The 23,126-nt window shown below is 36.2% G+C and overlaps 1 protein-coding gene across 4 annotated transcripts in view; it reads left to right on the forward strand.

The window, feature by feature from the left end:
• The window catches only part of LOC113516846 (uncharacterized), an 88,242-nt gene that overhangs the window by 32,315 nt on the left and 32,801 nt on the right, over positions 1–23,126 (forward strand). For 3 of the 4 annotated variants that reach the window (XR_008252881.1, XR_008252883.1, XM_052895384.1), the window contains exons 2-12: positions 7,201–7,315; positions 8,200–8,373; positions 11,765–11,945; positions 12,597–12,721; positions 13,012–13,190; positions 13,861–14,022; positions 14,326–14,468; positions 14,864–15,244; positions 15,711–21,353; positions 21,506–21,913; positions 22,186–22,920. Coding sequence is in view for 1 of the 4 variants with exons in the window: in XM_052895384.1 (XP_052751344.1) it covers positions 7,201–7,315; positions 8,200–8,373; positions 11,765–11,945; positions 12,597–12,721; positions 13,012–13,190; positions 13,861–14,022; positions 14,326–14,468; positions 14,864–15,244; positions 15,711–21,353; positions 21,506–21,913; positions 22,186–22,920 (8,246 nt within the window). In the remaining 3 variants the exon portion in view is untranslated. The remainder of the gene's footprint in view (positions 1–7,200; positions 7,316–8,199; positions 8,374–11,764; positions 11,946–12,596; positions 12,722–13,011; positions 13,191–13,860; positions 14,023–14,325; positions 14,469–14,863; positions 15,245–15,710; positions 21,354–21,505; positions 21,914–22,185; positions 22,921–23,126) is intronic. The other variant, XR_008252882.1, reaches the window with a different exon arrangement.

Consider the following 23,126-nt stretch of genomic DNA (forward strand, 5'->3'; position numbering starts at 1 on the left):
TGGAAGAGATATTTGAGTCAATTACAAGTGAAAGGGAAGAGAAATATATTTTAATATATAAATCAACGAATCTAAATAATTTATCTCTTTTGAATTTGTTTTAATAAACATATTTTGGTTACTTAAATAATGAAATATTAAATTAAATTAAACTTATGTATCCCAAAATTTTTTTTAATCCAACCATCCAGTTCAATAAGCATTTTGAACTGAGGAGAACTGGCAAGAAACTTGGTAGAAAACTTTATAAAAATGTAGTGATCTATTCACTAATCGTTAAAATTAAAAAGGGTTAGAACCCAGTGCCGTAAAAATCATAATAAAAAAGTAACCTTTAAAATTACAGTTAGCGAAAAAGTTTGTATATCCATGTTTTAAGAACGCAAAGTTGTCATATCTTTTACAGAATTACTGAAGATCAGGCTGTATTGTTTAGTTCCATTGTCGTTCTCATTGTGAATAAGTTACTATTTACCGTTCCTTGTTCTTGGTTATAAAAAAGTGACAAGTTTGTGGCAAGAAATAGACTGCGTCATACATGTTTGTCATCTAACCATACTTAAATAAATCGAGGTACGTATTGTCACATTTTCAATCGTGACAATTATCGAAGATGATCAAACTAGAATAATTGGGCTAAAGTGCTGGCCGCGGCATTGAATGGTTATTTTTGGCGGCAAAATTCGGGGGCCGGCGTCTCGTCGCAAAAGTGTTGCAACCGGGACGCAAGGTCACGGATTCTTGAGTTCGTGAAGGTCATCCCGTGCCCTTGTTGGCCCTCCAGAAGCGTAGATAGTGAATCTTGACTGACATAAATACCATAAAAAAGCGCTTTAATAGCAAAAAGAAAGTTTGTAATGAGCTTAGTCTAAACTAATGCAGAATATATACAAAAAATAATATAAATATTTATTTATTGACTATTAAATAACAATGCGTTCACAATAAAGGTAATAGTAGACACGTTTTACATACACTAGCCTGCTATGAATTGAGAAAAATAGCCAGTTATGGCATATCTTTCGTCCTCTTTTTACTAATTATATTTACATAAGTAGAAAGGAGGCGACCATATGATTTACAGTTTTTATTTTATCATTCCTTCTATGTAATTCCTTGTTCTTAGACATAACATTAGCGCAGGTGGGATGTTATCATCCGTTATCGTCCATAAAAAAAAAACTAAATAATATCAACACAATAGTAGCTCTTGAATTTTTTTTTAATCCCATAGGATCGCTGCTAAATTAATTTAGTCAAGATTAATGCAAACGTTTATTCTACACCGAAAAGATCTAACTGTAACTAACTATAAATTCTTGGGGGAAAGGGATTGTTAGTAATGGAGACTGAGAATCCCATTGTTAGCAATATACCTAACCAGGTCGACCTCCTCGCGGTTCCCCCTAGAAAATATCATGGTTAATTCCTGATGAATTCATCATGATGGGCTAACTGGCCTGTTTTCAATCTCGTCTATCACCCTTCACTGGTGCTCCGCCAGTGTATCCCGTTAGCGCAGGCAGGGTTACCATACCATTTTCACCCATCACAAAAAAAACTATAAATTCTTAACTCGTTCGTTAAAAACTGCATCGTTTCTGTCCCAAGTCCCGCGCTTACACATTACATCAGACAGCGGCTGCTTGCGACTTTATAGCGGTCTAAATACGCGTGATGTAAGACGAAAGTGATGAATGGAATCAGTTGGCATAAGTACGGCCGGTCGGCACTCTTTTGTTTTAGGATCGTCACAAATAAACGTATTACTAAATAGCTATACGAGGTCTGTCCGGAAAGTTCGTATAAAAGTGTTCTGGAATGCGAGAAAGAGGAGTGGGGAGGCCAGGTAAGCGCAGGACCCCTTCCTTATGTCCCTAACAATGCTTCAGTTCTGGTCTGACCGCCGTGCGGTGCGAACTGGCTTGTCACGCCATCTGTGAAGTTACCTCTTAACGAAACCCCGTCGGCATGGAGCCCGCTTCCGTTGAAGAGCAGCGCGTCGTAATCAAGTTTCTCTCGAAACTCGGCAAGAATGGCCGTGAAATTTTTGCCGATCTCAGAACAGTTTATGGGGATGATGCTGTGAAGGAACCAACCGTCCACAAGTGGCTAAAAAGATTCAGAGAGGGCCGAGACAATGTTGATTGTTTTTTTCGATGTTCGGGGGATTGTCCATCAAGAATTCGTCCCTCCAGGCCAGACAGTTGATGGAAAATTCTACGTCGATGTGCTCAGACGCCTCAAAGCTCGTGTGGCACGAGTTCGTCCAGAATTGGCGCGAGAGGGGCGTTGGATTCTTCACCACGACAATGCCCCTGCCCACACCTCTCTTGTTGTCCGTGAGTTTTTGAGTAAAAATTCCATTACGGTGACCGAACACCCCCCCCCTATTCGCCGGATTTGGCCCCGTGTGACTTCTTCTTGTTCCCAAAAACCAAATTGGTACTTCGGGGGCGGCATTTGGGGGACATAAATGAGATAAAAAAAGCTACGACGGGGCAGCTGAGAAACCTACAACCAGAGGACTTTCAAGGAGCCTTCTCACAGTGGAAACGGCGTTGGCACAAGTGCATTATGTCACAGGGGGAGTACTTTGAAGGGGATAAAATTGATTTACCTGAATAATTGTAAAATAAAATTTTTAAAAAACTTTTATACGTACTTTCCGGACAAACCTCGTATATAACTCAAAAAACCGACAATTGATCGGGACGAAAGGTTCTTGAGTGGCGACACCGTACAAGCAAGCCCAGTGTAAGACGACTCGTTACTAAATAGGGGGGAAGGGATTGTTAGTAATACGGACTACCACTCCCTATATACCCTGTTAGGTTGATCTCCACGTGGTCCTCCCTGGAAACCATCGTGCTGAATTCCGTGTGTATTTTTTTTTTATGAGTGAAAATGGTATGGTATCCCCGCCTGCGCTAACGGGATATGCTAGCGGAGCACCAGTGAAGGGTAATTGATGAGAATGTAATTAGTTAGCCTATCATGATGAATTCATCAGGAATTAACCATGATAGTTTCTAAGGGGAACCGCGAGGAGGTCGACCTGGTTGGGTATATTGCTAGCAATGGGATTCTTAGTCTCTATGATTAACAATCCCTTTCCCCCCATTCCGTGTGTATTCATCACGATGGGCTAACTGATCTGCTTTTTCATCCTCACCTATCATCCCTCACTGGTGCTCCGCCAGCGTATACCGTTAGCTTAGACGAGGTTACCACTACAATACCATGCATAAAAAACCGCTACAATGTATTATATATGAAGTGACGACTATAAATACATTGCATGTGGTGTTGGGGGGAAGGGATTGTTAGTAATGGGGAGGGTAGTCCCCACTGCTATCAATATCCCCTATCAGGTCGACCTCCGCGCGGTTCCCCCTGGAAACTGGTTGGGTATATTGCTAGCAATGGGATTCTCAGTCTCCATTACTAACAATCCCTTTCCCCCCCAAAAAAAGACTATATTTAAACCAACCAATATATGCAATCTAGAATATATAACAAATATACATATATCATATGAATGTGTAGTAAACAAGCCGCTGTTGGGTTTCTATAAATATCTAGTCTTGTTATCCGTGTAATTTATATAGCAAATCCGGGGTGGTTTGCTAGTAGTTTTGTAAAAGTATTTGTTTGTTTATAACTTCTTATTGAGAGTGTCGAGGCCTAGTTTTCTCTTGACATATAAAGCGAAAACGTCATTACATAAGTTCGAAACTGTTTCACATCCAAAAACTTTGAGTATCAATTTAAACTTTCCATATTTGATGGAAATCCTCCTTTCCTTTGATGGAAAACACAGATATAACGAACCCAAATGAATTCGAATGGCGACTGTAAAAATATACGTAAGTCAATCAAGTTAAGTTTACAATTTCTGCAGTGTATCCGAATCGACATGACATCGTAACCTTAAAAAAAGAGCATATTTCTTTTTGAAAAGCTTGCAGCACACCTACAATGCCTCTGGTGCTACAGGTGCTTATGGGCGGCGGTAGTCACTTACCATAAGGTGGGCCACAAGATCGATTACACCCTGTGTTATAAAAAAAAATTATAGCTAATTTAATACCACCTTTATAGACATGAACAGCACCATGGGCATGGCATTTCTGATGCGTTGCCAATTCTGAAGTCTAAGATGTTACACCTACTCCATCGTGTAGTTTACTGTAAAATAATGTAGCATAATAAGATGTTCCATTTTTTTAAAGTTCCATAAAATATTTCGCCATATCTAATTGCTAAATAATATAATATATAACATAATACTACAAAGAATTGCATTCCTTGTAGTATTTGTTATTCATAACTTACTTTTTTTCTTATTCCATAAGGGCTTTTACCTTTTCCAGCTGTGACTGTCCTATTTTACCTTTTCAAACATTAAATATTACATTATAACATTAATTTATATACATAGCTTTTATCCGTGATTTTATACACATGACCGGGATATATTCACTGACTGAGATTAGCCTTTTTTATGCAACCTAGAATGACAAACAAGCTGACGACCCATCTGATGGAAAGTAGTAACCGTCGCCTATAGACATGAACAGTACCATGGATATAACAGAGTATGTTTCGTTCATGATACCCCCCATGCGTTGCCATTTCTGAGGACTCAGCTGTTATTCCTCTGTACCCTGTAAATTCACTGTCATATGCCACCTTTCAAACCGAAACACAGCCATGCAAACACGACTGCTTCATGGTAGAAACACGAATGGGACAGAGGTAAATGACTACTGTACAGTCTCCCCCTGGTACGAAGCCTATGCCCTTTTTCACTTCACATATTACACACATATCAAACATGATTAAAACAATACTTCTTGCATAATGTCAATACAAGTTGAATTGTCTCATTTTACTTAGCATTAATATAAACCTACGTTGTTTCTGAGTGCTAGTATATAACATACTTTCTCTTAATCTGTATTTTTGTAATAATAAATGAAAAAAAAAGTTATGTAAGGTAGGGCGTCAGCTTATTTGGCATTCTAAGTTGTATAAAAATAGCTACTTTTATCTTAGTAAGTTAATATAGCGCGTTACATTTACCACCGAAACAAACAAACTCCGTTTCACATTTATAATATTAGTAGGAATTTAGTAATATTCACAGCAATGGATTCACTGTGTCTGTGTGCCCATCTTAACCATACAACGAGAGACACCGACCTCGGTGTAACATTATCCATTCACGAAGCATTGTTTCGTTTGCATGCATGCATGCACTTCAATGCATATACATACTTAATTCAGTCACATCTCTTATTCATAGCATTTAGCAAGAATGATTACTGTTGTATGTTTTAGATTGTTTTAGATAGATAGTTTTTTTACAACTCTAGTTTTTATTTCTATTATTACTATAAGTAAGTACGAATTAAAATATTATTATTATTATTATACTATTATATTATTTCGTAAATACGTTTTATATTTTTTTCGTAGGTTATAGATACATATATAATTAGATACCTATCTAATATAATGTTCGCGCGCATTGCTAACCCTGAAGAAACCTAGTTTTAAGAGCCCCATGCTACTTACTGTTCATGTCTATAAGCGACGGTTACCACTTTCCATCAAGTGGCCGTTACTTGTTTATCATTGTAAGTTGTATAAAAAAATCAAATGGAGTAACGGAGTACCAAAATTTTTTTAAATTTATCATTCCATGTTTGTTAAATAAGAAATAAAAAAAGAACACATTTTCACGGGTAGAAATTATTCCAATTTCACCTGATCAAAATGAAGACGAGTATGAAAGATAATGCGTGTATATGTATATACATATAATATAGTTATATACCTAATGTTAGATAACATCCGATGTGACTCATAAAGAATATTTTATATATATCTTGACCAGGATAGACTGAAATAAATCTGCTATACTGCGCGCGTAATAAACTATTTATTATTATTATTATTTCCGCCATTAACTGCCCAATGCTGGACATAAGCCTTCCTCATAAGTTTTGCCAGTAGTTGCCACGCTTAGCAGACGGGTTGGCAACCGCAGTTAGGCTATCAGAGATGTTTTAGGAGGGACGCTGCTGCCCATCCCTCGCCCTCCCTTAGTCGCCTCTTACGACACCCACAGGAAAGGAAGGGGTAGTCCATTCCATGCCGAGGCACACATGGCGTGATAAATTATATTTATTAGTAAAAATTCGCTTTTCAAAATGAAGAACATTTTTTGATAAAAGTTACCATTGTAGCTAACAGGCGCCCATGGTTACTAATTTTGAGTCTTAATTATTGATTAAAATAATAAATTATTTAATTATACTTTGGTATATAAATGCTTGAAGATATTCTGTACCATTCTTTTTCGTTGCTAGCAATGTAATATAAACTGTCAGGTCGACTTTCATACAGTTCTTTCTGGAAAAAAACTCATGATTTATTCCTAAAGAATTCGTCACAATGGGCTAACTGATCTGAATTTATCTTCACTTGTCTTCCATTTTTGGTACCCTACTAGTGTATACCAAAAGCACAAAACATCTTCATCGTATTATCTTTTAACTGTCAACTGCTGGACATAAGCATTCCCATTGGGGTGTTTTGCCAGTAGATTTCACGTTTGGCAGGTGGGTTAGCAGACGCAGTTCGCCCATCCGTTACCCTCCCTTAGTCGCCTCTTACGACACCCACGGGAAAGAATGTGGTGACCTATCCTATATCGGGACCACACGGCACATAAAGGATTATTACTATTCAAATATTTTTAAGGAATGCTCTTAAAATGTATTGTTATGATGTTCAACACAATGTAATATTGTTTATGAATGGATAAATTGAATAATGTTTATGAAACTGCTCTCTCTGGAGAGAGAGTATTTTAAGCATTACTACAAGTTTAGCTACACAATTATACCAATCACCTTGCTCGCAACCTAGAATACCTTATGCTATTAATATTATGAACAAGGCTGCGAACTTCTGGGAGCACAACCTAGCGCGCCCGGGACTATTTACGAAAGTTCTCTTCCTAAACTGGCTCGCCTGAAAATCGAACCATTCTTTCTTATGCCAAACAATTCGCTCTTTCATTACGATACGGAATTAGTGCTATTCATTGGCCATTGCTAGCAGTAAAAGGTCTGTTCCTCTATTATATACGGTGCTGACTTGGAATTGTGTGTCTGTATGTCACAGGAGCCGCGCGGGGGCGTCACTAGACGAGCGGTTCACTGCTTCCGAGGACGCGGGTGGTGTCCGGCTGACCGTCTCCGCTGCCCGCACCGGCGACAGTGGCGTCTATACGCTGCAAGTGAGTATAAACATATTTGATACATATAATGGCAAACAAGTTGATGGCCTGAATATGAACTGAGACATGAACAGTCTCATTGCATCTTAGAATGTACTGCAGTGCCAGTGCATTATGCAGTGTATTATGTAATGTCCAAGGCATGAACCCAGTGGTTTATTCCCGAGGATTATGGCGTTATATCAGAGAGAGAGCATATCTCTCTCTTCAAACCGAAATATAGCCATGCCAACAGCTTTTCATCCTCTTCATAAACTCTCAAACCTTCTCCAAAATTTTCTATCAACTCCATCAACTGTCAACCTGTAAATCGTAAAACTCACCATGATAACTCATCGTCCATCAATCCGCATCAGAAAGGTCATCTTAAAAGTCATGCTCTCAGTACCCACTCAATGTTGAAGCCCAAATCCATCATCCATATTATAAGTCAACCAGCTGCAAACCTTGGCATACGCGAGTGTACACCAAAAGCGCAAACGCAAGTGCTTGGGAACTCAAATCCAATACATAGCACAAAAAAAAACAAGCCATGCCAACAATCACTTCACGGCAGAAACATGAGTGGGACAGAGCCAGTATACCCAGATAAGGACTGGCAGTGTATACCAGTGATGAATGATAGCCGAGAATAAAGTCAATTAATAATGTTTAATTTTCGACGTATTTGTCATGATAGGCTAACTAATTTGTTTACATCGTCACCTTGGGATGATAGGAGCCCCGCCAGCGTATATTGATAACGCAAATAACGTTTACCTTCAGGCAGACCGTATGGTTGTTTGCCATCAAAGTAAAAAGAATATCCTAACTTAACACATATAACACTTTGCCATGGGAAACAGGGACTCTTATTCTAAATGTGACATGTGTCGTATGTGCAGGCTAGCAATGCAGCTGGGAGCGACACGACCCGCGTTCGACTTGAGGTGTCCCCGGACGAGGCGGCGACTGGCGACGACCCGCCGACCTTCCTGCGGCGCCTCCAGGACCTCACCGTGAAGGTCGGCACCAGGACCAGGTTCCTGGTCGAGATTATCAGCTCTACAGAATGCAAGGTACTGTAATGTGGTTTACAGTAGATTTGTCATAACATCTGTTAAATATCCACTGCTGAATATAGGCCTTATACATAAGTAGAGATTTACTAGTACTTGCCACATTTGGCATGCGGGGTGGGCACCGCAGTTAGGCTTTAGTGGTCTTTAAGGAGGGCTGCTTATCCCTCGATTATTCAGTTTCGTTAGTTGCCTCTTACAGCACTCACCCACCGGGGGGAAAGGGATTGTTAGCAATGGAGTTTGACAGCCCCATTGCTAGCAATATGCGCCATTAAGTCGACCTCCACGTGGTTCCCCCTGGAAACTATCGTGAACAATTCTTATTGAATTCTTCGCGATGCGCTAACTGACCTGCTTCATCTTCACCTATCATCGGTCATTGGTGTCCCGTCAGCGTACACCAAGAGCGCAAGCGTGGTTTTTTTTTTTAATGAATGGTAATGGAATGGTAACCCCGCCTGCGCTAACGATATACGCTGGCGGGGCACCAGTGAGGAATGATAGGTGACGATGAAAAGGCAGATCAGTCAGCCCACTGTGACGAATTTAACAATAAATCAATCACGACGGTTTCCAGGGGGCACCACGAGGAGGTCGACCTGACGGGTATATTGTTTAACAATAAAGCTATTAATCCTCATTACTGACACTGCCTTCCCCCTCGCAGGCGGCGTTACCTTACCATTTTCATTCCATTAAAAATATCCTTTTATTTTCCTATTTATATATTATTGTATTTATATATTCATAATAACTGTATTATTTTATAATTCTCAAATATCACTACATAATATAAAACAAAGTCGCTTCCCGTCTGTCTGTCGCTATGTATGCTTAGATCTTTAAAACTACGCAACGGATTTTGATGCGGTTTTTTTAATAGAGAGAGTGATATATGTAAAATACATGCATAATATAGTAGAGAAACATTGATAAACTTATAGGTTTCTAATGCCGACCGGCGGCGTTATTTTGTATCGGCAGTGTACTCGCGCGAAGCCGGGGCGGGTCGCTAGTATTATCTAATTAAAAAGTTTTGTAATCCGATCTATACCATGCGCAGTGCGCAAACCTTGATTTATTCTCGCATTAGTAATAAAAAATCTTAGGCAATCGCCATTTGGTGCTGGCAGTTCGGTATAACGTAATAATATCCAGCGGAAGTAAACACAGTAGGTATATATTTTTTTAAAATAACTGAACCCATATCTCTATCTTTCACTTCCGATATAGTCCACGATAAACATTAATCAATCGTCAACAATCTTAATACGCGTAGATATTTTAAATTGAATAGAAAAAAATGTTATTGAATTTTTCTCTCAAGAAGTTCTTCCCGCCAACTTTAAATAGAATATTAATTAAAGTAGATAACATAACTAAACATAAATTTAAATTCTTACTAAAAATAGCAACACTATACGATTATGGTATTTATGGGGTGGCCGTAATTTCCTAGATTCCCCATATTGGATTCCACATTCGAATTCCCGGCGAAAGTGGAATAGACCTTGAGAATCGCAGGAATGCTTGCGTCCAAATCCCAATGACATAATTCTTCTATTTTAATCTCGAACATCCGCTGTAGTATTTATAATGTGTTTTTGAATGTACACACACAGATGCACGTGTTTGTATTGACACGCCGCGCGCGTGTACGCAAACAATAATGGCGCCTGTATTTATAAATGTCTTTGTGATGCGAATTGGTCAGAGTTTATTTAAAAACCAAGTTTGTTATCGAATTGTAATTATGTAATATTTCTTGATTGTCATAATTAATATATTTTTTTAACTCAGATTAAATTTCAAAGTAAAATTCTTTTTGATCTAGGACTATTTAAAATTCAATGCTCGAAGAAATTGACAGTCCGTAGGTAATTTTTTTTAAATTTTAAATGAATCAAAGATATGGCGGAGTTTTTGGAATCCCCAGACCATAGACAAGCGTTTCCTGAGCTACCTCTATTATATTTAGAAATATAATTGAAAAATAATGTTGTAATTTGCTGCTCTTGTTTATTCTGTGATTTATAAACAAGAATTATACAACAGAGCAGGTACACAGTACACACACGGATTGTGCTCAGAGGAATTGTTGAATATGATGCCTATGGCCACTTTCTACTATCGCACGGTTCACCATCGACGTTTATATTGCAGGCGTTCATAGGCTACGGTAACCGCTTACAATCAAGTGGTCCGTATGCTTGTTTACCACCTGTGGTATAAAAAACACTGAACTATGTGGTGGTAGGTTTTAAGTGTTGTTATTAATAAAGACAAAAATGTGTTGACTCCATACCCTGCAATTCTATTGCTATATCTCACTCGTCAAATAAAAACATTCATGAAACTATGAAGACAAGAGAGCTAATTTAGTTGGTACTTTTTATTTAATAATAACATTTATTTAATAAAAATATATTATTTACATAAATCAAAACTATTAGGTAAATATTTTGTTTAAGTCTATTCTTATTAGACACTATTTATGATTTACAAATGTGAAACACCATTATGTGATTGCCAAAACAAATGAATTATGTTAAATTTTCGTGTATACTTTAAATTCAGATCTACAGTATATAACTAACTATCAAGAAATATGCGATAAATTTGCCAGGAACATGTCGTTTTGTCATATTTGTTCTGGCCATGTCCTTGGCACCTAGTTGCAGTTTCATACACTTGTGTTTTGTTTCGAATTGCAACTGTTTTTGGAATAAACAACAATAGATCTATTCTATATATTACTATTATCTTGTATCTGCATATATTTTGGCTGTATAATTATTTTCTATAAAATAATTTACTATCAAATTATATTTTTTTTTTTATATTTTTTATTTTTTATGTCCACTCCAATATATAAAACATTCATGTCACGATGGTCATAAACGTTATTATACGACACTAATTTAATGAAATTTTATAGCTCAACCTTGTGAGATAAGTAGCAGTCATAATTTTTATCCCGATAGGAAAAAAATACGAAGACATGGACGGAAAGGGATAACATAACATTGGCCGTTTAAGCTAATTACAAAACGTATACGTGAAACGGAATAGATAATTCATTTTTCCCTCAATGCTTGGCTATCTGGCATTCAAAGTCTTGAAATCTTGTATGAATTTATACGCTTGATTTCGACAATAATTGTAATACTTCTTCTTCGTTTAATTGATACTGTGTACCTTTTACGGTCAACTCAGCTAAAGTGCTGGCCTGGCCATGCAGTTCTTTGCAATACAGAAGTAAATGCCTGTTACTCAGGTTTCAGCTCCTATCCATCCTAGAACGAGCCCTCTCTATGGTCAACTCAGTTGAGCTGACAGCTTTACCTATGCAATTCCTTAAAGGGTTATAATGTTACGCATGTTGCAGGTAACATGGTACCGCAACGAGCGCCGCCTTATGGAGGCGGAGCGAGTTGCGTTGGTTAGGGACGGGAGCTTATGGTGCGCTGACCTGGCTTCAGTCAGCGTTGACGACGCCGGCCGGTGGACTTGCACTGCCGAAAATGAGGGTGGGAGAGCTAGCTGCTCTGCCCATCTGAATGTTCTCGGTATGTAACACATGCATTGGTTTTAGGACCTAAAATATTTATTCTTACTAATATTAAATATTAAGGTATGTTTGTCTGTTTGTTATCTTTGTGGCTTAATTTGCCATGTAAAAGGCGAGTGAATGAAGTCGTAAAATTTTTTAGTTACTAAGAACCTAAGATATTGCGACAAATACAGATATATTAGTTATATCAAGTACCGAGGTTTAAACTGGGCACCAAGAATTAAAAGAAATGCTTTTTTCAATTCTTGGTGCTCGGTATATAATAGCGGACAACCCTGATGCCTTTTTCCCCTGTTTGTCATTTTGGGATTGGTAATCTTGTTGGCAATAGAGGGCGCCATTTTCTCATCGACTGGTATTAGGGGTGCATCATTTGAAATATTGTATAAGGCGCGGATTGGCAATTTTCATCAAAAAGACGAGGGTCGGAAAACGATAAAAAATTTTTGGGCTCTCACATTAACAGGGTATGTCCAACATTGCCGTATTAGGTTTATTGCTGGAGCTGCGTCTTTCAAAAGGCACATGGATACTATTAAATCTTTACTTTCACATGGCTAAAAACTCCGCTATGATGAGCACCGCACAAGAGCTTAGGGCCCTCTTTTAATCTCTAATGTTACTTAATCTCTTTTCCATTTTACAGTACCAAAAGCATACAAACGACCTGAGTTCGTAGAAGAGCTCAGAGCTCTGCTCACTGAACAGGGGACCGTGTCACTGGAGTGCAAGGTAGTAGGTGTCCCTACGCCGGTGCTGCGGTGGTTCAAGGTATGTATTTTTTATGGGATTAAATGAAATGGTGACTCCACTTGCACTATTGGTTTACGCTAAGTACTAGCAAGGGATGATATGTGAGGATATAGTCAGATCCGTTGTCTAGTTGATCAGAATTAGCCACGATTCCAAGAGGCATTGCGTGGAGGTCCCATTGCTAGTAATTTATCCTGTCAGGTGACACCACCAAATCCAATTATTAACAGCGTTGCAATCGAAAGAGTTTACTCTCCAATTAGCCTTCAAAAATGCTTACGTTTCAGCGGGCAATTTTTTTATTGCAGGATAGTCGGGAAATCAAGGCTGGCGATGTGTTCGCGCTTACAGCTAACGCCGAAGACCCCACGTCCCTCGGCACGTACACCTGTGAGGCAGTCAACTGCATGGGCAGAGCGTACTCCTCATCGAAAGTGCATGTCGTCGGCCGTGGCAGCCGGGAGGGATCCGCCAGACCTGGCTCCAGGTTTGATTTTAATATCACACCAGGAACTTAGGCTATATTGGTCATTAATTGGTCGTTTAATTAAAAAAAAAAGTGTCTTATCATGCTTATTTCGTATGCCCAGTCTCATTAAAGTCCATTATTGATTAAAATTGTGTGAGGATGTCAACCTTTGGAGTCAATACTGTCTATACGGCCTAAGTTGTACACGAAACCTCTTATCTGATCTTGCCTTGACGTATCCTCTGAAATACATGACAAACATACGACAATCATTTTTAAACATCTAAAGCTGAAGTTATTTTTTTATGATAGGGATGCTTAAGCCGTAGTTAAGCGTATTTAAACCAAGTGTGTGCCGCAGGGTCGTAGCTACACACATGTTTAAGGTAGGACAAAAGAATTTTATGGTAGGGCAGAAGTCATAAGTAAGTGACTTCGAAAAAGCGAATCTAGTTTTCTTCGGGCCTTTTATTGTAAGGTAGGGAAGTGTTACTCAATAACCCCCCCTTCCCCCCTTAGCTACGGCTATGGTGATGCAATTATGATCTATACACTTATATAACTTTATTTATAATGATATGAATACCTAGATATTAAACGAATTCTGCAATAGACATCAAGCTTTTTTCCATCGTAGCCTTTCTGAAGTTTACCCTTCCATATATGAACATAATAAATAATTCTCTAGTGGTATAACTCCCGAGCCGCCGCCGATCTTCACGAAAGAGCTGGAGGATCAGTTCGTGAAGATCAGCGAACACCTGAGCCTTAGTTGCCACATCGTGGTGCCACCATGGCCGAGAGCCGTGGTCTGGTATAACAAGGAGGGGAAAGTCGAACCCAACGAAAGGTAAATCCAAGCGTATTATATTTATACTGTATACATAAAATAGTTATGTCTCTTTTTTTATGAGCTCGAAATTGAGTTTGTTTCAAGATTACTGTGTATGTACAAATCGTATATTTATTTACCACTATGATGGCCTAGCATTCTGATCAAGTCGGTGATATAGGTGATAGTTACCACCTTACCACTTGAATTCTATCACTCTCCAGTTGGTGGGCCGATAGCTTCAATGCTATCTCAAATAGCATAAAATAAGTTACTGTTTCTACTTTCAAATACAGAAAAGAATATAATGATTTCCTTCAGATACCACGTGGTAGAGGATGGCGTTGGGGGATATCTATTAGAGGTGCAACCAGCGGAATGGTGCGACGAGGGCGAGTGGAAATGCGTCGCAACTAGCCAGGGCGGCAGGGTGGGAATATCCACGTGCTATGTAGCTATGGATGGTGAGAAACTTTCTATTCCGACTCGTCGTCACATCTACTTGTCAGCTATTGATACTCAAAAGATTAAATTAAATTTAAATCTATCTAGAATTGGAGAACAGATTATTATTAATGGGCTCCTTTTTATTAGCAATATATCCTATTAAGTCAACCTCTACCCGTGTAGAGGTTGACTTAATAGGATATATTGCCTTCCTTCCACCACAGACCCAACTGTTTTGCTTTCATTTTCATTTATTATCTCTGATAAGTGAACAGTAGACTTCACCAGCGTATACTGATAGTGCAGCTGAGATCAAAAAAATTGTCTTGAAATTGAATTAAAAGAAAGGACGTTATCATTGGATAAGGAATATATATACATATATGTAATGTGCTTCTATTTATTTTCTCAGTACCCAAGAACTACAGAAAGCCCCGATTTATGGAGAATCTACAAGCTGTACTTACTGAAGAAGGGCTCGTTTCGTTCGAGTGCAAAGTAGTTGGATTCCCTACCCCAGTGCTGAGCTGGTTCAAGGATGGCCAGGAACTGAAACCCGGGGATGTGTACCAACTAACAGGCACTAACTCCCTGGGATCGTACTGCTGTATTGCAAGGAACTGCATGGGCCAAGCGAGCAGCTCAGCCGAGTTGACCGTGGAAGATATACAAAATCAATTGAATGAAGAGGAAAAACTACAGTTGTTCTCAAAAAATCAAGCCCCTAAATTCATACAAGGCTTAAAAAGCGTTGAAGCAAAAATCGATGATCCATTCCGTTTCACTATTAAAGGCACGTATAATACTTACCGAGTACATTTTTTCCTTACCGGTATGACAGCTACGCTATCTTTGAAGTTAAAGCAGTCATTAAAATCGGTTGAGTAAGTTCGCAGATTAGCATCAATTAACAACGCGACGCCAGATTTCTAAATTAATATTTTTAGACAGACTTTATCAGAGGAAGATTAAAGATGTACTACATCTACTTTTATTTCATGCACGCTTCTTCCATATAAACACTTAACCGAAACACTGCAGTACAAACATACTGCTATTACTTTCGCTTTAAAGAGAATTACAACACATGAAAAGAACCATAGGTAACAGTACATGCACTTTATGAGGGTCATGGTTGTGTTCATGTCTTTAAGCGATGATTGGCACTTCTATTTATCTAGTTTATTTATCTAGTGGCCAGTTATTTTGTGTACCATTCCAAATTTTATCAAAAATAATAAGTTAGAATTATTTTTCAGTTGCCATTCCGCCTGAACCGTCACTACTGTGGTACCGTGATGAACAACCAGTTGAGGAGTCCATTCGATGCCATCTTGGTAAAGAGGAGAAAGGAGTATTCTTCTTGGATATACAAAATCTGGAATTTATTGACCAGGCTGAATGGAAGTGTGTTGCTAAAAATGATTTTGGACATAGTGTCACTTCTTGTTTCCTCAAATTGATTATACCACGACATTACAAAAAACCTCGATTCTTAGAGAATTTACAGGCTATTTTGTCTGACGAAGGAGCTGTTAATTTAGAATGCAAAGTTATTGGTGTACCACAGCCCATTCTCAAATGGTACAAAGATGGGGAGGAGTTAAAACCGGGTGATATCCATAGAATAATTTCGGGGCAAGATGGTACATGCTGTCTTGGGACATATACTTGTGAAGCGCAGAACTGTATGGGAATAGCAGCTAGCTCGGCCTCTCTACTCGGTTTTGACGATTCTATGAAAGCTAAAAGTAAGAAAAAGGCAGAAGAACAAGCTCTACAAAGAAATCTCTCGCTTAGTACAATACACGAAGAACGAACATCGCAAATGTATGATACGCCAGTTGGTGATATCACTCTGGATGATAAGGGTGAAATTTCCTTTTCATTTGACGGCAAAGAGGTTTCTGTCTCTTTATATGAAACTCCAGACCTAACAGAGGAAGAAGCTCTTCAGATAGTAGAAATGTATGCTGATCAATTATCTGAAAATGTAACTGAGCATAATGTTGTTGAACTGCCTCCTTTACGATTTGTTAAGGAAACTTCAACATCTGGAAACCTATTGATGGAAGCGATTATTATTGATGTTTCACCGGAATACTTTGCTTCTCCAGAAGAAGATTTACGAACCGAAGCTGACATAGAAGATATTTCAATTGCTGACGAAAATGGCCCCCCTCAACTTTCTCTTGACCAAGATATTGGAGGCGAATATTATTTAGAAAAAACAATGGCATTATTATCAGAAGAGAAATCTGATATAGCAAAGAAAATGCCAAGAAAGAAATCCGACTCGCCGAAGAGCGGCGATGATTATTTCAGTTTATCACGGGATCGTTCTTTATCTGAAGATAAAAAAGATGATGATACCCAAGTTTTATCTGAAAGTGACTTACAAAGTTTTGCAAGTGCTAGAAGTTCTGGAAAACTTAAATCAAAAATGTCTAAACCTTCTATCGAAGATGGGCAAGAGTCTTCTGATTTAACAAAAACTATATTACATAAAGATGAAGTAAAGAATCAAATGGAGCCTAGTGAACCACCCATTGTAAAACCAAAGCGTGAGCGTCGAAGTAGTCGTAGCTCTAGAAAATCCAGTTCAGGAAGTGAAAAATCACTTAGTAAACTCAAAGAAGAGCTTCCTCTAGTACAATCTGAAGTTGAACAACCTACTACACAACCATCGATGTCTGAAAAAGAATTTAAAACGAAAATGACTAATATAAGTACATGTCTTTCTAAAGTTTTAAATGATGTACAGATTATTGAACGAGATATAATTCTTAAATCTGAACTTATGTCGTCAGCAGCAACAGCGTCTCGCAGTCTAGAAATAATTAATAGTTTAATTACACCCTTAACTGAAATACATAGCATTGCTGATGCTGCTACCGAGTCAGTAGCTGAGTCAAAAGAAGTGAGCAGTACTTTATTCACTAATCTTACTCAGCCCTTAAAAACACTTCAACAGTCACTTATTATAATAGAGAAATGTATCGATGTAGAAAGTGACAGCAAGACGCTAGTTAAAAAAACATGTGTAGCGTTTATAGAAAAATGTAATGAAGGAATTTGTCACCTATTATCAGATATAATTTCTGTCACAAATAAGAATTATCTACAGATGGAAAAGAAAACATCGACTGAAATCGAAACTTTAGCTAACGAAATGTGTAACGTTGTGAAATTTTCAAGTGATACAATTAAAGCCAAAAACCTTATAAGCGAAGCAAACGATATAAAAATTGATGAACATTCACTAGAAATGAAACACTTAAAAGATACACAGAAAGCAGTGTTTGAATTAAAAAATCCACTAAATTCATTATTAAGTATTGTTCAAAATGCTGAGAATGATCAGTTAGTTGATGTGTCAAAAGTAAATAATAGTGAGGTCATATTAGTCAACATGTCAGCTTCTATTCAGGATTTACAAACTGCTTTAGAACAAATAGAGTCCTTATCAGTGAAAGAAACATCTACTTCCTTGAGTAAATATAATACAGATATAATTGAAACTGTTATGCAACCTGTATTAAAATTAAGGAATTCTTTTGAAGAATTATCTAGTGAAACTAAAAATGAAGAAGGCATAAATGTATCAAAACAGACATTGAAAGCAATAAAACAAAATTTAAATGAGTTATCTTCGCATATTAAGCGAATTGAATCTAATGTGGGCCCATTTGATATTCTACAAAGTGACAATAAGTTAGAAATTCTTCAAAAAATGGCTCAAATTCTAATTGCATTAGAAAATAATTTACCTAGATTAGAAACGGTGCCAGAAATTAAAAGCAATATGATAACATTTCATAAGAATTTAACCAAAGTTCTAGAGAATGTTATTGAGAGTAATGACGCAAAAAGATATTTTACATTAATGGAAATTTGCGATGCTGTTAATAGAATTAATAATTCTATAAAAAATATAGACTCCGATAACATACTTTCGCTTGCTAGTCTAGGTAGTACATTAAAAATAATTCAAGACCAATTTATAAAAAATATTTTTGAATCTGAATTAAATTGTTCTATCCTTAGTAACATTACCGATGTACTTATTGGAATACAGGAAGCTGTAAACCATGCTGAAGAAGTCAGTTTGCAAGTAGATCATGAACATATACAAGATTTATCTGCGAGAATATATGATACTAATAAAGCCAACATTATCGTAGAACATATGGATCATGTAATTGCTGCAATAAGTACAATGAAGTTGATGGAATCTACAAAAGATCTTCACTCTACAATTATGCCAGCATTACATAACATATCTCCAGTTTTAGAGGATCTCAAACGAAATATAGCATCTTTAAAATCAACTGATATACACGAAGAAGAACATTTATCAGATCTTTCTGATGTTTCATTTAGTCAAACTATTGCTACTCCGCTTTGTGAACTAAATCAAAGTATAATGTTGCTTAATCAGGTAATTGTTGAAAATTTAGAAAGTTTGAAAGAAAATACTAATGTTGCAGCTACAATGGCAGCTCCTCTTCATGAATTATATTCAACATTACAAATTTTACAACAGGATGTAATTTCACAATACGATAGCGACCTAACTTCTTACGACGTAAATCTTAATATAGCGAATGCTGTTCAAAATCTTCAAAGTTGCATAATAATGGTCCAGGAAAATACTGGCGTAGAAGTAATTGATGAAATGTCAACTTTAGAAGATATTTCTGGTATAAAAACCACTGCAGATACAATTCCGTCTGATCGTTTAATATTGCCTGCTGCTGAAGAAACCGCCGTTCAACAATCACTTCTACCATTAAATCAAGAATTAACAAGTACTGTTACCGCTCAAGCTTTACAGACATTGAATGAACATATTACTGTACTTCAAAATCCCGAAGTAATTGATGCTTTGGATACTCTCTCAGAAGTCAGTGATTATTCTAGCCTTAAATCTTTGGCATTAGAATTGGGTGAATTGCACGCTGGTATAGAACAGATCTTGCACCCTATTGTCGTTGAAAATTCAAACGATATAGTTAATCTCACCGATGCAACAAAATTATCGGCAATAGCTGAACCTATGCAAGATCTTCAACAGTGCTTATCTGTATTAAGTACAAGTGACATTCCAATTTACGAACATATTTTAGAGTTACCGACGGAAAAAGTACATTCCGTATTTAAAAACATAGCTGACTTTAAGGAAAATTTAGCAAAATGTATGATAACTATATTCCCAGCTATGGAAACTGCAGATAAAACAATAGAAATTTCTAATAAAGTGGAATCGCTAAGAAATGTATGTGAACATCTCAGAGAAGTAATTACGATAACAAAATTGAATTCAACTCCTGTCGCCATGAATCAAGAAGTCATCATTTTAGAACATCTTATTAACAAACTTCTCGATGCCACTGATGTAACTAAAGGTATTAAAATAGATCAAGTGAAAGAAATAACTGAAGAATTATTTGATAAGATAGTTACTGTTGAAGAGGAATTAATTCAATTTATACCCCAATCAGCAGAAAAATTGGCACAGGAAGCTCAGCTTATACAAACAATCAATGAAATTGAAAGTAATATTGCCGTGTTGGAACAATATGATTTTGTTGACTTATCTCGTACTTCTGATATAACTTCATGTACTTCTCCTCAATTAGCAATAGAATTAGAAGCGGAATCACTACTTCAAATAGATGACATGATGGAAAACGTAGTAAATATTATACACGATTCAGTTCAAGAAACGAGTGTGGCAGATTTAATAATATTAGAAAGCTTCTTTAAGACATGTAAAGATAAATTTATTATATTACGATGTTTAATAACGAAACAATTAACTTATAAAAAAATTATAAGGCTTGTTCAAGAATTTAAATCTCTGCAAAATACAATTGACGATTTCAAAACAAAAAGACCTACTCTTAGATTATCCATTGACGTAAATGATCACTTGACAACCTTTCTAACTCATGCTGACCAAAGTGTTGAATGTGTTAGAAATTCTTTGATTAAAATTTTATCTTCACAATCAGAATTACTGTTTAAAAGACCTATTACTAAATTAGAAACAGCCAACAAAGTATTAAAACAAGCAATAAATATTAGAAAATCAGAGCATACTGATGAAGTAATAACAAAATTCATAGATATTATTGAAATAATACAGCCTGTGATACAAAGAGCAGAAACAAATATTATAAGGGAATTACAAACGAACACTGAAGCAGCAATAAATGACGAAAAGACAATCACTAAAAAACTGGGTGAAATATCTACATTAGTTGAAAATCATGTCTCTTCCGAGTCATTAGATAAGGAAACAAAGAAATTACTAGAAAATGTATTACTGTGTATTCAAGGACATAAAGACTATGAACATGCAACTGGAACAGGCAAAATTTTGATTATTATGAAATGTCTTTCTGAATGTGCAGATATCTTGCAAGGCAGTGTTTTGGAAACAGAAGTATCAGAATTAAAATTAACAGAACAGATACAACAGGAACATAATTTAAAAATAATCATCAATGAAATGATGGAGCCCTTACAAGAACTTCATAGTCAGTTAATAAATATTCAAGAGCGAGTACTATCTGGTGCTGACGAAGAGTCAATATCACTTGACCTAACTTCTACCGAATCTCTTGCGCATACTGTAAATGATATTCATAAAGAAATTGTTAAGAAAATGGAATCTGTTGAAACATCTAACGTAGGTAGTGAAGACATTTCAATTATAATGGAAGTTGACAAAGAACTTCATATGATTCAAGAAAGTATAAAGTCGATAGAAAATGTTCAGGGTACTCAAATAATTGAAGAAATATCTAAACCAATAAAAGACTTAGAAAACTCACTACATAATATACTTTCATCAAATAAAGGCAGTATTGAACATAAGGATATAATACCCAAAGGTAAGATAAAAAATATTTATAAATTCTTGTTTTATTTTATTAAAGTTAACAAAGAGTAATTTTTATCTATATTTATATTTACATTTCTTCTATTATTTATATTTTTACGGGTTTTTTACCAAATTATACTTGAGAAATTGTTATTATTGTAGATGTCAATTCCAATATAGATTCACTGGAAAATGCCCTTGAAAGATTCGTACATATAGAATTTCAATTGTTGACTGCTTTGGGATTATTTGGTGAAATTGAGGTTAATAAAAGTGTACAATTGGCGACCGAACTTAAATATTTATTGTCACTTCCTGAAGAACTAAAAACTGCTAATGTAATAGAAATGAAAACTGTTAAGGTCTCATCGTTAAAGACAATCTTATCAAAATTCAATTGGTTGGATACAGAAAAACATTTACAGGGAAAAGAACCATTAGACGCAGAAAAATTAAAATATATTTGTTTAACAACTTATCAACTTTTAGTTGAATTAGATAAAATTGATAATAGTTTAAACATTAATAATGTACCATTAATTAGCCAAACACACGATGATATAAAAGAAGGTAAAATAAATTATAACGATAACATATTTTAGAAATTAGCTTCGTCATTATTTTTTGTTTTCCATTTCAACACGCTTTGTAAAATGGCAGATTAGATCACTAATTACTTATTTACATTGATCTCATGTATGTATGTTCTGCTGTTTAAATGAAAACAATATAAAAAAATTGTCATAAAGCTTTTGAAATTTATATCAATAAGATATTAATATTATATATTTCATCATTTTTAAAAATTAAAGCCATAAAATTATTGTATTTAATATTTTCAGAAAAAATCCCAGAATTAATGCATCATATTGATCAATATATAGAGATGATTGAAATCGTTGAAGAAATATCTGCTATTATAAGAATAGAAGAACTTAAAGAATCAGTAAATGTTGCACGTGAATTACGTGAGAATATTACTGGGTTTGAGAATATTATTGAAGAAGATCTTAGTGAAAATGTGAGAAATGAAGTATATACAACTCAAGCTAATCTTATAAATCAACTGCAAAAAGCTCTTTTAGCTGTACAAGTTCAAATTTTTGATTGTGAACAGGAATTGGCTCCAGAAATTGATAAAAATGCTTTGCAGCGGATAGCAAGAGTTACTGCTCAATTACAAAGTGACTTGACAGCTGTTACAGGAGTTCAAGTAGCTATTCAAGCACCTCATGAACCATTACACGATATTGCAGAATCCTTAAAACTTTCAGAAAAACAAGTCGACTCTACTGAACCTACATCTTTCGAAGTAACCAATGTCGCTGAAATTTCGAAGCCTATTATTTTGGAACAAGTCGATATTTTAAATGATCAATCTAGACCATTAGATCAAGTTGATGTAGTGACTGAAGCCCTTGAAAAAGAAGCAGTAGTATCAAAAAAAGAAGTTATTGTGGAAGAATCAAAATCACTAAAAGAAAAAGTAATAGATGAAAGGATATCAACAAATGAAACGGAGGTTACAAAAGATACGGAAATAATTGTGGAATATTCTAAAGTCACAGATTTTATTGGTAATTTTTATATTTAATAAATATCTGTTACTATATATACAATGTGAATTATATTATGGCAAAAGGTTTAAAGACTGAAAATACTGAAGTATATCCAATCTTTGGAGCAATAGTATCTAAAGTAAATATTCATTAGGAACGATTATCATAAAATTTTGTAAGAAGATGAGATAACAGCTTTATATGAGCGAAGATAAACTGTGGCT

Source organism: Galleria mellonella, unplaced genomic scaffold (assembly GCF_026898425.1).
Source record: "Galleria mellonella isolate WM207_F2 unplaced genomic scaffold, CSIRO_AGI_GalMel_v1 utg28, whole genome shotgun sequence".
Classification (NCBI taxonomy): Eukaryota; Metazoa; Arthropoda; class Insecta; order Lepidoptera; family Pyralidae; genus Galleria; species Galleria mellonella.